General features: G+C 43.4%; 2 protein-coding genes across 3 annotated transcripts in view; one reads left to right on the forward strand and one right to left on the reverse strand.

The window, feature by feature from the left end:
• The first annotated feature begins 2,624 nt into the window (after positions 1–2,624).
• Cdc20b (cell division cycle 20B) overlaps positions 2,625–14,075 on the forward strand; it is a 58,060-nt gene continuing 46,609 nt past the window's right edge. The window contains exons 1-2 of the mRNA XM_021180654.1: positions 2,625–2,687; positions 2,963–3,028. Coding sequence (XP_021036313.1) covers positions 2,625–2,687; positions 2,963–3,028 — 129 coding nt within the window. The remainder of the gene's footprint in view (positions 2,688–2,962; positions 3,029–14,075) is intronic.
• On the reverse strand, positions 10,415–14,043 carry Gpx8 (glutathione peroxidase 8 (putative)). 2 transcript variants are annotated; one of them, XM_021180655.2, is made up of 3 exons: positions 13,830–14,043; positions 13,095–13,356; positions 10,415–10,962 (listed from the first exon to the last, which is right to left on the reverse strand). In XM_021180655.2, the coding sequence occupies exons 1-3, from the start codon at positions 14,031–14,033 to the stop codon at positions 10,799–10,801; spliced, it is 630 nt and encodes a 209-aa protein (XP_021036314.1). In that variant the 5' UTR covers positions 14,034–14,043; the 3' UTR covers positions 10,415–10,798. The 2 variants fall into 2 exon arrangements, with proteins under 2 accessions (XP_021036314.1, XP_021036316.1); XM_021180657.2 differs by lacking the exon at positions 13,095–13,356 and having other exon boundaries at positions 10,799–10,962.

The following is a 14,075-nucleotide window of genomic DNA, read 5'->3' on the forward strand; positions in this document are numbered from 1 at the left end:
CTCTCTCTCTCTCTCTCTCTCTCTCTCTCTCTCTCGCTCTCTCTCTCGGTTTTTCGAGACAGGGTTTCTCTGTCTAGCCTTGGCTGTCCTGGAACTCACTCTGTAGACCGGGCTGGCCTCGAACTCAGAAATCCGCCTGCCTCTGCCTCCCGAGTGCTGGGATTAAAGAATACCACTACTTTAGGCAGAGGGAGAAACAGAGGCAGAGACAGAGGCAGAGGGATAGGGAGAGAGGGTGAGGCAGAGGCAGAAGTAGAGGCAGGCTGATTGGTATTTTCAGGTTTGAAACTGGTCCACATAGGAGGGTTCAAGACCAGTCAAACACTGCTAAAAGCTACCACCACCACCACCCACCATCCACCACCACCACGTTTCAAATTTATGAAAACAAAATTGGTATATGTGATATTCATGAAGGCCTCCCCTTCTCTGAGGAGAAAGGGAGGGAGGAATGGGAGAAAGGGTAAGAGAGGGAAGGACTGGGTGAAGAGGCAGGAATACTTCAGAATTGAAGTTATGCCCCAGCAGATATGCCGCACCAGTAGATCTTCTGAAAGTGATTTTAGATTATGTGACCTAAGTGGTGTTTGCCAATTTTTTTGAGTGAAATTGTGAGGTTTTCTTTTTTGGATTTAGTTACTGAGGGCACCCTCCTTATGTGCACAATATGCCAAGCACTCTGGACCCCCGAGTGTAATAGTTGTTACTGAGGCACTTACTAAATGATGAACTAAACCCATTTTTCTGTTGTAAACTTTAATCAGAATATTCAATTGTACATTATTACTGTTTTGCAGTGGTACTGGGGGTTGAATTTAGGGTCTCCTGGATGCAGGGTTAACAGAAATTCTACTAGTAGGCTATAATTCTCAGTCCTGAAATGCACACACAATAACATTTTAAAGGAAGCTACTTGGCTAGTATTTCCCTGCTTCATACAAGAAGGAAACGTGTATTTGGGAGTTGTGTATCTAAGAATGAGTGTCTAAAATGTAATTTAAAAATGTGTGGCCGATGGCTGTGAGCAGATAGTCCAGTGAGTCCCAATAAGACCCTAGATTCTAAAAGTTGTCTTTAAAATTACGTCCTTGTTCTGACAAAATGGGTAAATGCACACACACACACAAGAACAGATAAACATAATCTCATGTTTTAAATACATTGCTTGTTTTGGTTGACATTTTCCAACCGGCCATTAAACATTATACCTGACTCATGCAAAGATGGTTCCCTTTGAGTCTTAATGTTTGCAGAAGGGATTTCCTGGGACTTGGAATGAGTAAGCATTTGAACACACTGCAAGAAAAGTAACATTCTTGTGGGTAAGAAAGATATTCTAATACAAGCATTCTGACAAATCTCATGTGGGGTTACCAGCACACATTTTCAACCTTTGTCATTGGAACACTGGGTTGCTGCGAAGCAGATATTTCTTGTTTCAAAAGCATTAGAGTGAATTTTCAGACATAGTAGAGTGGGTTTAAGTTATTGACCAGTTTGAATCTCCTCCTCCCGGCATGCACAAACCAACTTATTAGAGTTAAAATGCAATCTGCTGTCACTTTGGGATGGGGACCTGGGAGCAGAGAACCTGGCTGCGGGACCTCCTAGGTTTCTCAGACAGTTTAGTCTCCTGCCATATGGCCCAGCTTGCCTTGGCAGCTCAGATGGGCAGGCAAGGCTGCGCAGCCCATCTGGCTCCCTGTCTGTCAGTCGTCTCCAGGTCCCTCCAGACCCTTGAGCAATTTCATGATCGATTCAGTCCTAGGCCTGGTCAGCTGTCTCACTGGCTTTCCTTGGCTCTTTCCTTCTCTCACAAACCTCCTGCTTAGGAAGTAGCTCCCAAGATCCAGCAAGAGAACTTGGCCAGTTCCCCAAGTGGACAGTGCGGATAATTTAATTGGAAATGTCAACGCATTTCTAGGCAGCCTAGACATCCCTCTACTTTTTTTTTTTTTTTTTTTTTTTTTTTTTTTTTTGAGTTTGAAGACAGTGGAGTTAACGTGCTCGTTGAGAGACACGTTTACGTTGAGGAATTTTCACAAGCGATTATCACTAAGCAGTAAACTGAAGGGTGAGAATTACTGCACGCGTCCAGATTTTGATAATCAGGGCGGAGTTGAAGAAAAGGAGAGGGGGACGGAAAAAAGGGATTAGAGTCCGTTAGGACGAAACGTTTTTGCTTTTGAAAACGACAGTGAACTCCCAAACCCCGCTTCTCTACCCGCCGACTCCGCACCTCCTGCGGTGGCGACCGCGGGGCTCGGGCAGGAGGCTCAGGCCCGCCACTGCTCGCGGCAAAGCTTGGCGCTGCGGCGCGCGCCGCTCGGGAGGCCGGGACCCGAGAGAGCACCCCGACACCCCAGACTTGACGTCATCGAGGCGCTGGCCTGTGGCGGGACCGACGGAAGGAGGTTCCCGCTTTGATTGCCGCCCCGCGGGCTTTTTAAAGGGTACCCTGGGGAATACGCTCCAGGAGCTGTGGGAGGAGCGAGGGTCTCCGGGATAGGAGGGCAGGTTTGATGGGTTTAGGGGGACGAGGCTAGCGGTTTGGGAAGTCGTGGTCCTGCTTAGCCCCCGAGGGGGAGAGGCAAGGCGTCCAGGAACAGCGCGCTCACTCGGAGATGGAGTGGAAACTGCAGCGCACCGCCCGGAGGAAGATCCGGACGGAAGAAGAGATGTTGTGGGTGCGTACCATCCTTTTCTTTCTTGACCCAACCCTCCCAAGGGGCTTCTTGCAGAAGGTGCGGTTTGTAATACCCAGTAAGGACCAAAAGATGCCACGAAATTCTACAGCCTAGTTTAAATTTCGAACGGTGTGAAATTTAGGTTCTGGAGATACCTGGTTGCTTTAGAAAGAATGAGTGAATCAAGCAAACCCAGAATTCAAAACAATTCCCCACTCTCCGTGATGATTTTCCTAAAGAGTTTTCTCCCTTCTTATGTTAATCTATTTCCAAAGGAGAATATCATGCGGGTGCTCGCCAACGGCATGAAGAAGCAGCAACGAAATCAAGGTTCCCCCAAGGTGAGTTTTCTGGGCTTGCCCTTCTGTCTTCATTCTGATCTTGAGCAAACTAATTCTTGCTATTGAAGGCATTTGCAGGAATTATGGGAGAATTAATACAAATTAAAAACCTTTACAGAATCTGAAGACTTAAGAAATGGATTCTCACAACTGATGTAGCTACTTATACCTGCTTAGCGGGCGCTTCCTAGTGTCGGGCTCCACAGAGGATGAAGCGTGGGTGTGTCAGGCAGGCAGTGCATTGCTAGCTGGCTGTTAGAACTTTATCCCAACAGTTAATAGCTGCGCTACCCTCTGCTGCACTCAGAAGCATGGAAAGATGCGGAAATAGTGCCATCTGGTGGATAAGGAGGTGTCTTCAAGACAGCTACTAAAAGCTGGACCCAATATAGTATTTCTGCCCCTTAAAGCTCTAACCCAAAGCTTGTAGTTCTTTTTAAAAGTGTGTTCTTTTGAAACTCATTTTTATTACCTTGTGTTTATTTACCTGCACTTATATCTGTGCATCACGTGCGTGCGTGGTGTCCGCGGAGTTCAGAAGAGGGCTTCTGATCGCCCGGAACTGGAGTTTCAGGCATTTGGGGGCTGCCCTGTTGGTGTTGAGAATCTAATCTGTGTTCTCTGGAAAAGCAGCCAGTGCTCTTTTAAGCCGCTGAGCCATCTCTCCAGCTCCTGTACTTTCTTTAATGGATGAAAAAGTTAAATCCTCATATGACTCACATCTCTATTACCACTTACTTCTCTTTACACCAAATAGCCCACATTCTTTTAAATTTAGATTATTATTCAAATCTCACCATTTGAATATTTTTCTAGATAACATACATTTTCTATATTCAATCAGTGACGCTTGAAATCAAATATATAGCTGGCCTTTTAAAATGCAGTGACTAATGTCACCTATAGAGAAATAACATTTAAAAGCCCTTACATTGTTTAAACATTTTAATACTGATCTATCATACATGTGACTTTAGTTATGTTCCCTGCCCAGATTATTTTATCTTCTAGATACTTTACTGCCTAATTCAATTGAACTTTTGTTAATTCATTTTTACTTCGCTAACATCTTTAACTTAACATTAAATTTGGAAAACCCAAGTATAAGAATACAGAGTTCTTAGCCAAGTGCTTAATCCCAGCACTTGGGAGGCAGAGGCAGGTGGATCTCCCAGCTCTAGACCAGCCTGGTCTACACAGCAGTTCCACATCAGCCAGGGCCACAAAAACAAAAAAACAAAAACCCTCTGTCTGGAAAAAAATTAGCCAACCAAACCCCCAACCCCAAGGGAAAAACAAACCCAAAACATCAAAAACCAAAATTAAAGTTCTTAAAAGTTTTTTTTTTTTTAAACCTGGGTATAGCTTGGTAATATAAATTTTTGTTTCTTATAGTTTAGGAGACACGAAACAAGGTTTCTCTATAAATCCTCTCCAGTTATTAAGATTAGAGTTCTGGGGTTGGCAAGAAGGTTCAGTGAAGGCACTTACTGCCATGCTATCCCAGGAATTCCCGTGGTGGAAGGAGAAAACTGGCTCCCTCAGAGTTCCTTTGCTCTCCGTATCCACGCCACCACACTCCAGCAGTTCTGCACCAGTGTCTTTCTGTTAGAAACTTAGCCTCAGCCACTCCACGGACTGTAAAAATCCGCACTTGCCAGACTCGGGCAGGCAGTGTGTTGTTAGCTGGCTGCGTTGGGTCAGGTCAGCAGCCACAGCCACCCTGCCACTTCCTTCTGGATGGGTTCTTCTTGTTAATGAGGTGCGCTGTCTTGCCTGTGTGTGATGGCTTGGCAGTGTATTGTTAGCTGGTTGAGTATGTGAGCGGCACCAGCTAACATGCGACTGCTCTCCTATTGCACACACAATCACCACCAGCATGCTACTACATTTATAGCTCATGGGTGTGCTTTGCCATGAAGAGGGGCACTATTTATGATAACAGCTATTAGTGGCTTTGGGTGACAAAGGACATTTATAGTAGTGAAAGTACTAACTATTGTAACTTTAAAAACTCAAGTAATATTTTCTGAGTCCTAGCTTGACATTATCAAAGCATTTATAAAGTTATGTGTTTGTTGTTTTAACACAAGATTTAGAATAAAATGGAAAGCCTTGTGTATTTGCCCAAGTTTCCAACTAAATCAGTTTCATGATAGAGGAGAGCAGGTCTCTTCGACTTTATGTATACACCAAGTGGAGGGAGAACTTGTGTTAACTTTCAAAATGACCCACATGTTAAAACATCTTCAATAGAAGTATCTAGACAATTTGGGATATCTTGGGGATGTGGTAGGGATGGGCTGATTTATTTGGGGAGACTTAACTCAGTTCTCCCATTTTGTATAAAATATTGCAAATAATTTTTACAATAATTGGAAGGACATGAGATCTAGTTTATAAAGAGAGAAGAAGAGCTGGCCATAAATATTATTTAAAATACTTCCTCATTCTTTGGAAGGCCGTTTGACTCATGGAACAGAGTCAGAGGGTCATATGGTGACCTCAGGTGGACATCTGCAGGAAATCACCAGAACTCACTGTGGTGTACTGGTGACCTACTAGAGACATATAAGATAAAAGAAAAAGACTGCACTCTTTAGGTTATTGGGCCAAAATCTCCTGGTGAAATAAATTTGCATTAATACTTAAATGTAAACATATTTCTTGGACATAGGTTAAACAGACGCTATTATCTGACTTCTATGTATTTTACTATTTTCAAATCTCATCCTTGTTGTTGTTGCTGTTGACCAGTATTATTTTATGGCCTTTGTGTTTAAGACAGCTAAGTAAATAGTGTTTTCATTTTTTTTTAGAATTTTTATTTATTCCCTGAGAATTTCACACAGGTATACAATGAATTTTGATTCTATTCAACCCAAACTTCCCACTCCCCCTGGACCCTTCCCCAATACCTCCCTTCTACCTCTATGGCTTCTTTTTAAAGTAACACCCTGAGTCCAATTAAAGCTGTCCACATTCCCACGAGCGGGGGAACATCTATCTGATCCACTACAGTTCCTGCCTGTGATGAAAAAATGACCTCAGTTTCCCATTTGTCATCATTCTCCAGTGGCTCTTCAGCTAGGGTGGAGCCTCCGGTCCCCTCCCCATCCTGCTGGATGGTTGGCAGGCTTCATCTTACACAGGCCTGCGTATCTGTGTTAGTTGAGGAGTGTAAGGACCATACAGGCCCAGAGGACGGTGTTCCCAGTACTCTTCCTCATTCCCTGGCTTACATTCCTTCTGTCCCCCTTTTCCACGATGTTCCCTGACTTTTGTGGGGTTGATATAAATCAGACAGACACATCAACAGTCACTTACTCTCAGTACTTTGATTTATCATGTTTTCATCTTTCGAGACAGGGTTTCTCTGTGCAGCCCTGGCTGTCCTGGAACTCACTTGGCAGACCAGGCTGGCCTCGAACTCAGAAATCCGCCTGCCTCTGCCTCCCGAGTGCTGGGATTACAGGCATGCACCACCACTGCCCGGCCTGTTTTTGTCTGTTTTTAAGGTTAAATTTCTGCATTTTTTTCTTTAGTTAATGACTTGTCGATAAAAATAAAATCTACTAAACCTAGAAGGCTTTTCTTTGCGTTTTAATTGAAAAGCAAGGCATAAAACACCAACATTTGCACTCAATAAACATGTATATATTTTGGAGTGTTAGGATGTAACCCTGTACAAACACCCCCATGCACGCGTATTGAAAACACTTCCTAATTCTATATTACTAAGATGATGAGAAAGGAGGGTGGAGTGGAGTGAAATCAACGTAAGGGCATGAGATCCATTGGTAAGGAGAAAAGTGAAGAAAGAAGAACCCCAACATCAGCAGTCAGAGGAGTTTAGTGCAGCCTTGGCTACAGGACAAATTGTTTGAAGCCAGCCTGGGTTTTGTGAGACTCCCATTCCAAAATAAAACAGCAAAACAAAAAGCAAAGCAAAACCAAAGATGAACTACTACTAAATATAACGTGTCTGTGGGGGTGGGAGAGAAAGGGGGGGGGAGGGTTATACACGGGGAATCCAGGGAAGCAGCAGCCAGGAAAGGATGAGCTGGAGGTGGGAAAACCCGCGGTGCTGTCCACAGCACCTGAAAGGGAGCCCTGCCCCTTTGCTACCCCATTCTGAATTCTCTTAAGGGCAGTGCCCCAGCAGAGTCCGGGAGGAGAGGCCCAAGAGTGGCAGGGATTCATTTGTAGGCAAAGCGACAGACAGAATTTACTGCAAGTCAACCTGAGGACTCAGTATGGGTCCACGCTATCCAGGCTGGTCGTTTTCTCCCACGGAAACACTATTATGTACAAGGGTCACTCAGCGCTCCAGCTTACTCAGGACAGACTGCTAAAACATAGTCAATATATGAAAAGAAAACATAGTATCTGGTTTCCTCCTTGGGTTCCCTCCCCCATTTCCTGTCCTCCTCTTCCTCCCCTTTCTTCCTCCTTTCTGCCTCTCCCTTCCCTCCCCTCTACTCTCCCCCTTACTCCTGCCCTGCCATCTTCCTCTCCTTTATTTTCTTTTTTACCTGCATATTTTCCTCCTTGAGGCTATCTGTATATAGAGAGTGCTTAGGCCATCAGACTTCGCTGGGATTAGGCAGCTTTCCATAATTCAGAAACTGCATACATGTCCACATTTGTATGGACCCTGTGAAAATAGTGTATTACAATAAGAAAAAGGGCATGTTTGATACATTTCACATGTTATAGCCTTTTCTCTTTGGGGAGCCTTATGACACCTTTATCAATTCTATTTGTAAGGATTTTTTATTTGCTGGAGCCATCTTCGGTTGACTGTGAGAAGCAATGGTTAACGATCTCAGAAAATATACAAGCTAGGTACTAAGCCATTGATAGACTGATGCTGGTCACATGGGAACATTTAGGCTATGAAATTATACAGCTGCTATACAGGAAAAGTTCTCATATATAAACATATATATTCATATATATAACATAATTTGTGTATATTATATATGTGCATATATGTAATTATAGTGCACCTGTAACATGTATATATGCATACATATATAACACATTGTATATGTGTATATAACTTACATACGTTATATTTATGTACACATATATAGATGGACCATCATTTTTATGATTAAGAGGTGCCGCTTTCAGGGCACATTCATATTAATTTCAGCCCCACTGTTCTCTGCTGATGCATCTACCAAGCATAGATGAGTTTGTATGATGAACTAGATGACTAGCGAAGGTACATGCAACCACATCTCTGTTTTGCCTCGAAGATGACACCTTTTCACATACTTCCCACATCCTGCAGCAGCCCGTATCTGGGAAGCAGTGGCCCAGTTAAGTTGATAAGTGCGACCCCCTGAGTCGTGAGTGGCGGCACACTAGCAAACAGCTCTTCTCCATTATCAGCTGAATGGGGTCTCTGAAGGGACCGTTGAGTTTCTGCCAGGGCCATTCATAGAACATGCTTTTAGAGCCTTGCCTGCCCGCTCTGCCTTTCCAAGTGTGAGGGGAGACTGGCTATTGTTGAAAGCATGGGTTAGATAAAGCAGCCAGACCTGGAGACACTGGATGGATAGAAGAAGCTCTTGATATGTCCCCGGAGAGAAGTGGTGACTTGAGGACATCAGAATCACATCTACTGGGACAGTCAAGGTCACTCTCTGTTCAGCGTTGTTATCACCCACCTGGTAGGGTGGATATGCACAGCCTGTGTGCGGCTGGCATGCACGTCTGCTCAAGAGCCTGGAGGGAGCATGCTCAGATGCTGCCTGGGGGGAGCATGCACAGATGTGTTGACAGAGCTTTTGGTGCTCGGGAAAATCAGGAGTCGGAGAATGTGGTAATAAGAGCTTGGGAAGTAGCACTCGGAGGGGTGGGTTCTGCTCGAAATTGAACTTAGAGACTCAGAATGTAAATTGCTAGTTGGCTTTGTTGGGGTAAAACTACAAAAGACAAGTATTCAATGGCTTCCGTTTCACTGACTACACTCCATTTCTGGTTGCTTCCCTTGTGAGAACGCCATTTGACAGAATTTGGAAGGCCTTTTTGTTCCAATTTACCTCCACTTTACAGGTAAGGGGACTCATGCTAACAGTAGTTAGTGGCTTCCCAGAAGCCATGCAGTTGGTGAGGCACACAAATCTGGCATTCAGGAGGCTATCCCTGCAAGACTTGCCACCTTTAATGGGCACTGCTCTTCCAGAGAGCTCACTGGACATCCATAGCCCTGAGCTTGGAAACACGTTTGGAAGCAGGTGTCATGGAATGGGTTTTGTTTCTGTGCGAATGTTAGTATAGTGTGGTAGCTTGTCTGAACTCACCCCAAGACCTTCACTTGTCTTCAATGGGTCGAAACGGAGTCAACCACAGGTTACCTACATTGGTTCTTCCTCCTCTGCCCAATTGTAAATGGCTGTATTCCCGCCCATCCCCGACATCCGCCCCAGTAGTTCTTTTATGCAAGGCACTTCACAGGATAATAATTCACATTTATCACTTGGCAGCTTACTTTGCTAGCTACAAGGCTGACAACACGGAAAGATTATGGCTCTGGGAGAAAAGGTGCAAGCATTTTCAAAGAGGTGCAGGTTTGAATTTGAGAGCTTACGTGACCGCAATGCCTCTCTTTGTATTGAAGGGTGTTTTTTTTTTTTTAATTTTAATTTTATTTATTTATTGTTTTTTTTTTTTCCCAAGACAGGATTTCTCTGTGTAGCTGCCTGTCCTGGAACTCACTCTGTAGATCAGGCTGGCCTCGAACTCAAAAATCCGCCTGCCTCTGCCTCCCAAGTACCGGGATTAAAGGCGTGTGCCACCACCGCCCAGCTGCATTGGCGTTTTGACAATCTGAAGGTGGTGTTTACAGTTTTGAATGTTAGAATGACATAGAATTAAATTCTCCCCAAATTTAGTCTCTTAGCAGCCAAAATTGACCTGTAAGAAAGCAAGTGAAATGTCTATACCCTTGTGCCCTTTTTCCTATATGTGGCAGTTTTTACTCAAAACTGTAGGCAAACCTCAGTGCAAATATCTTACACAATTTAAATCGATCCTACAAGAATCCCACGGGGGCAGGCGGGGGCTCATCATGATGCTGTTTTCAAATCATTTAGAAGTGACAGTTTGGCCAGATTCAATAAAACACTAAAACCCATATTAAACACCAAATAAAAACCTGTATGTGAAACAAATATATCCAATGATTGGGAAGTCTGCACTTTGCCAGGCGTGGTGGCACATGTTTTTAATCCCAGCACTCAGGAGGCAGAGGCAGGTGGATCTCTGAATTCAAGGCTAGTCTGGTCTACAGAGTGAGTTCCAGGATAGCCAGAGCTACTCAGAGAAATCCTGGCTCAAAAAAACTGAAAAGAGAAAAAAATGCACTTTATATTTTTGCAACATTCATTATATATTTTATTACAGCTAGAGTTAGTTACTCCAAAAATGCCTCCCTCACAGTGTTCCGGATCCCACGGGGTGTGTGCTTTTCCCACAAGGTTAATCCTAGAGAAAGTTAAGTTGGACAACAGTGAAGGGTATCGGTGACTGAACATTCTAGATTTTTCCTTCTGGTGAATAGAAGTAATATACTTCATCATGGGTTGGCCCCCAAGCCCCTATCTTCCCTCTTTAGGTAACATTTCTATCTTGGGGACAGCCATTACATCTGAGTAGTATAGTAAGATGGCCTTAAACATCTTTTTGTACCGTATGGTTTGGAATCTAAAAGGAGGCTTCTCTGTCCTGTCGCACTGGCCTGACTCCACAGTGCTGTCATAGGTCCTCTTTCTTTTTAAGAATAATTTGCCCAATCATTTGTGATACATGAGGTCTGATGGCTTCAAGGGGTTCTTCTGGCCTCCAGAACTTCACGACTTGTCCCTCGGGGTTGACCAGATACTTCCAAAAATTCCACCTTGGCTCCTTCTTGGAAGAATCTAAAACATTCAGAATAGATTTCCATGAGTGTGATTTTATTTATTTGTTGATAAATTTTCAGTTTTCTTAGCATATGAATAAGTGACAACATTATAACCAGGTATTAGGACTGTCCTAATATTATTAATAACAAGAAGAACAAAACAAAACACCCACAGAGAGCAGAGCTCAGAGCTTTAATAATCAGACTTCATAGGTAGCTGTCCTGATCTAGAGTTGAGATGTGAAACAAAGTTGTATATTTTAGATTTGTTGATCTAAAGACATTTCCTCTTTTTGTCTGCTACGTAGCCCAAGCTGCATTTGAACTTATGTTCTTCCTGACTCAGCCCCTTGAAATACTGGGACTCACAGGTGAGAGCCACCAGGCCTAGCAAGATTGAACAAATTTAATCTTTAGTTCTTAATGTTCATGTAGCCCAGGCTGGCCTCAAATTCACTACATAGCTCAGGCTAACTCTGCACTCACTATATAGCCAAAGCTAACCTTGAACTCTTAATTCTCCAAGGCTCCACCTATCTAGAAGTGGGATTATAGGTGCTGGCTACCACATCAGTCTGTTTTTAACATTTTAAAAATATAAAATATTCTAAAGTCCTTGGTAATAGGAATGTATGAATTGATCTTTCATATTTAATGTACTAAGGTTTCAAATATTGCTATGAACGATATAGCTGAAAATGGTAGAGGACTTGAGGTAACCACTGAGAAATGACAATAGCCTTTTGATAAGTCTTAATGTAAATGTTTTCATTTATATAATTCGGGATCTGTGTCCCTAATATTGATGAATATGAGGAAAAGAGATGTTAACTTGGGGTTGGAGAGATAGTTCTGTGGTCAAGAGTGAGTGCCGCTCTTGCAGACACCTGGGTTGGATCCCCAGCACCCATGTGGTGGCCTACAACTGCCTGTGACTCCAGTTTCAGGTGACTGGGTACCCTCTTCTGGCCTCCTTGGAAACCAGGCACACAGTACAAAGACATACACACAGGCAAAACACTCATATACATAAAAATAAAAATATCTCTTAAAAAAGATACATCAACTAAAACTAAAATCATTAAGTCCCGATTCTGTGCCTAGCCAAGCATGCTCATTGTTCAGCTTGTTCTTGCAGCCCCCAGAGGTGGGTATTGCTATCCTCAATGTTCTGTGTAGGAGACAAGTGAAGGCCTAAAGTTGATGATTTGTAGCTGGTCAGTGGTGGAGGCAGAGTTGATACCTTCTTCTGGAATCTAGACTTTACCTCTAGGTTCTTACTCTCCTGTCTACGGTCAGTGAGATCTCACATACTGTTGTCGCAGTTTTGATTATATGAGGTGAGTTAGGTTCCACAGGCTTCCCCCCCACCCCCCCACCTCACCCCAGTAAGAGCTGTAGAGCTGTAGTGTTTGACAGAGCTCTTGTTAGATTTTACTTGGATGCTTTGCTCAAGAAAGGGTTCCTGGTCTACCTTTTCTGTGTACCCCAGAAATAAAAGCCACAGGGGTCCTGTTCATTGTCTTACAAGTGCTTTAGCTTGCTTTAAATAGATGGCCATGGAAATAGATTCCCGTGGCTAGTTTAATTATAGAGGAACCCTCACATGATTGGGTTTTGAAAATAAGTTATTTTGCTTTGGATCTTTGCAAAACCCTGGCAAACTGACAGGTCAGCCTTGAGGATAATGACTCAGATAAAGAGGCCACCATAAAAGTAAACATAAAGATATACTCAGTTAATGATGTTCTGCCACCAGGTATTTCTGAAATGTGCAGCCTTAGTACGAGGCAGGGAGACTGCCCCAAGGGTAGTTAGATTATTGGAGAGTTGAAATTCCTGGGAAAGCAGGCATGGCCATGCCTCACATTAAGCCTTCCCCAGGATGATCACAGGAGTAAAAACATATCAAAGTAGAAATCTTTACCATCCCAGAAGTCAGAACATCGATTTCAGGGACATAGAACTGTTAGAAAGTGGCAAAGGGCGAGGTTCTGGATTCTTGACAGTTTTATGAAAACTTCCCAATAAAATAAACGAAATATGAGCTCTAGCCCTAATAGTATCTATTTATCTTTCTCTATATCATTCATATAAAATGTATGAAGTGAGAAGAATGAGCAACATTGAGGCAGAGTAGATATTTACCAACAATAAATCTAAACGCAGGTTCTGCTTCCGGCCCTAAAATCTTAATCTTGTGGAAGATGGGGAATGTAACTCCGTAGTTCCTTCTCGCAAAAGATTCTACCTCCTTGCTGGACTTGGGCTCCGATTCTCCAAACTGATTGCACGGGAAAGCCAGGACGTTGAAGTGATAGGGCCCGAACTCCTTGTGTAGCTCCCTGAGAGTCTGGTAACTGTTGTCTGTGAAGCGGCAGTCACTAGCCACGTTTACAACCAGGGAAGCCTCCCGGAAAAAGAAAAAAAAAAAAGACCCACCGGAAAGAGAAGCAAAAGATTAAAAAAAAAATCCTTCATACAGCTAAAATCCTAAGCCATCTTGGCACACTACGACGTCTGATAGAGTCCATATTTTTAGACAGATCCAACTTTATTGAAAATCATAACCCCAATGAATGGTCGAAGACTGTGACAAAGTTTTAGTTAGGTTATGTAAAGAACACTCTTAGTAGCGGGTCTCAAAGCATCTCCTAGATTATACAGCATCGTTTCCTCACAAAAGAGAAGGCAGCTTTCGAGAAAAACAGTTGCTTTATGGAGTGGAAGTTTAAAGCTCTTAGAATTCTGGTAAGTAAAAGGACCACTAACGATATTACTTTGAAGGCTGCATTCCAACTTGTGGCTGTGCCGAACCCCACTCGATGCTGAGAATAAGTATCAGGGCCAAGGAACAACAGAACTAAAAGCCGGAAGACTTACTTTGCCTTTGAACTTTTCCAGAGACACCGTCCTTCCTTTGGCATCCTTTACTTCAAAGGAGTAGAAGCTGTTGATTCTCGGCTTCAGGAATTTTAACTGAAGGAGAAAAAGCATCACGGTGCACAGAACCATAGAGAGCAAAACTGCAAATATCTTTGCTTTGGGCCCGGAACATTTTAGTGGGTAGGCAGCGAGAGGCTCCATTTTGGACGATCCTGGGAGTCTCAGCAGGCTGGAATGCAAGGC

This window comes from Mus caroli, chromosome 13 (genome assembly GCF_900094665.2).
Source record: "Mus caroli chromosome 13, CAROLI_EIJ_v1.1, whole genome shotgun sequence".
NCBI classification, from domain to species: domain Eukaryota; kingdom Metazoa; phylum Chordata; class Mammalia; order Rodentia; family Muridae; genus Mus; species Mus caroli.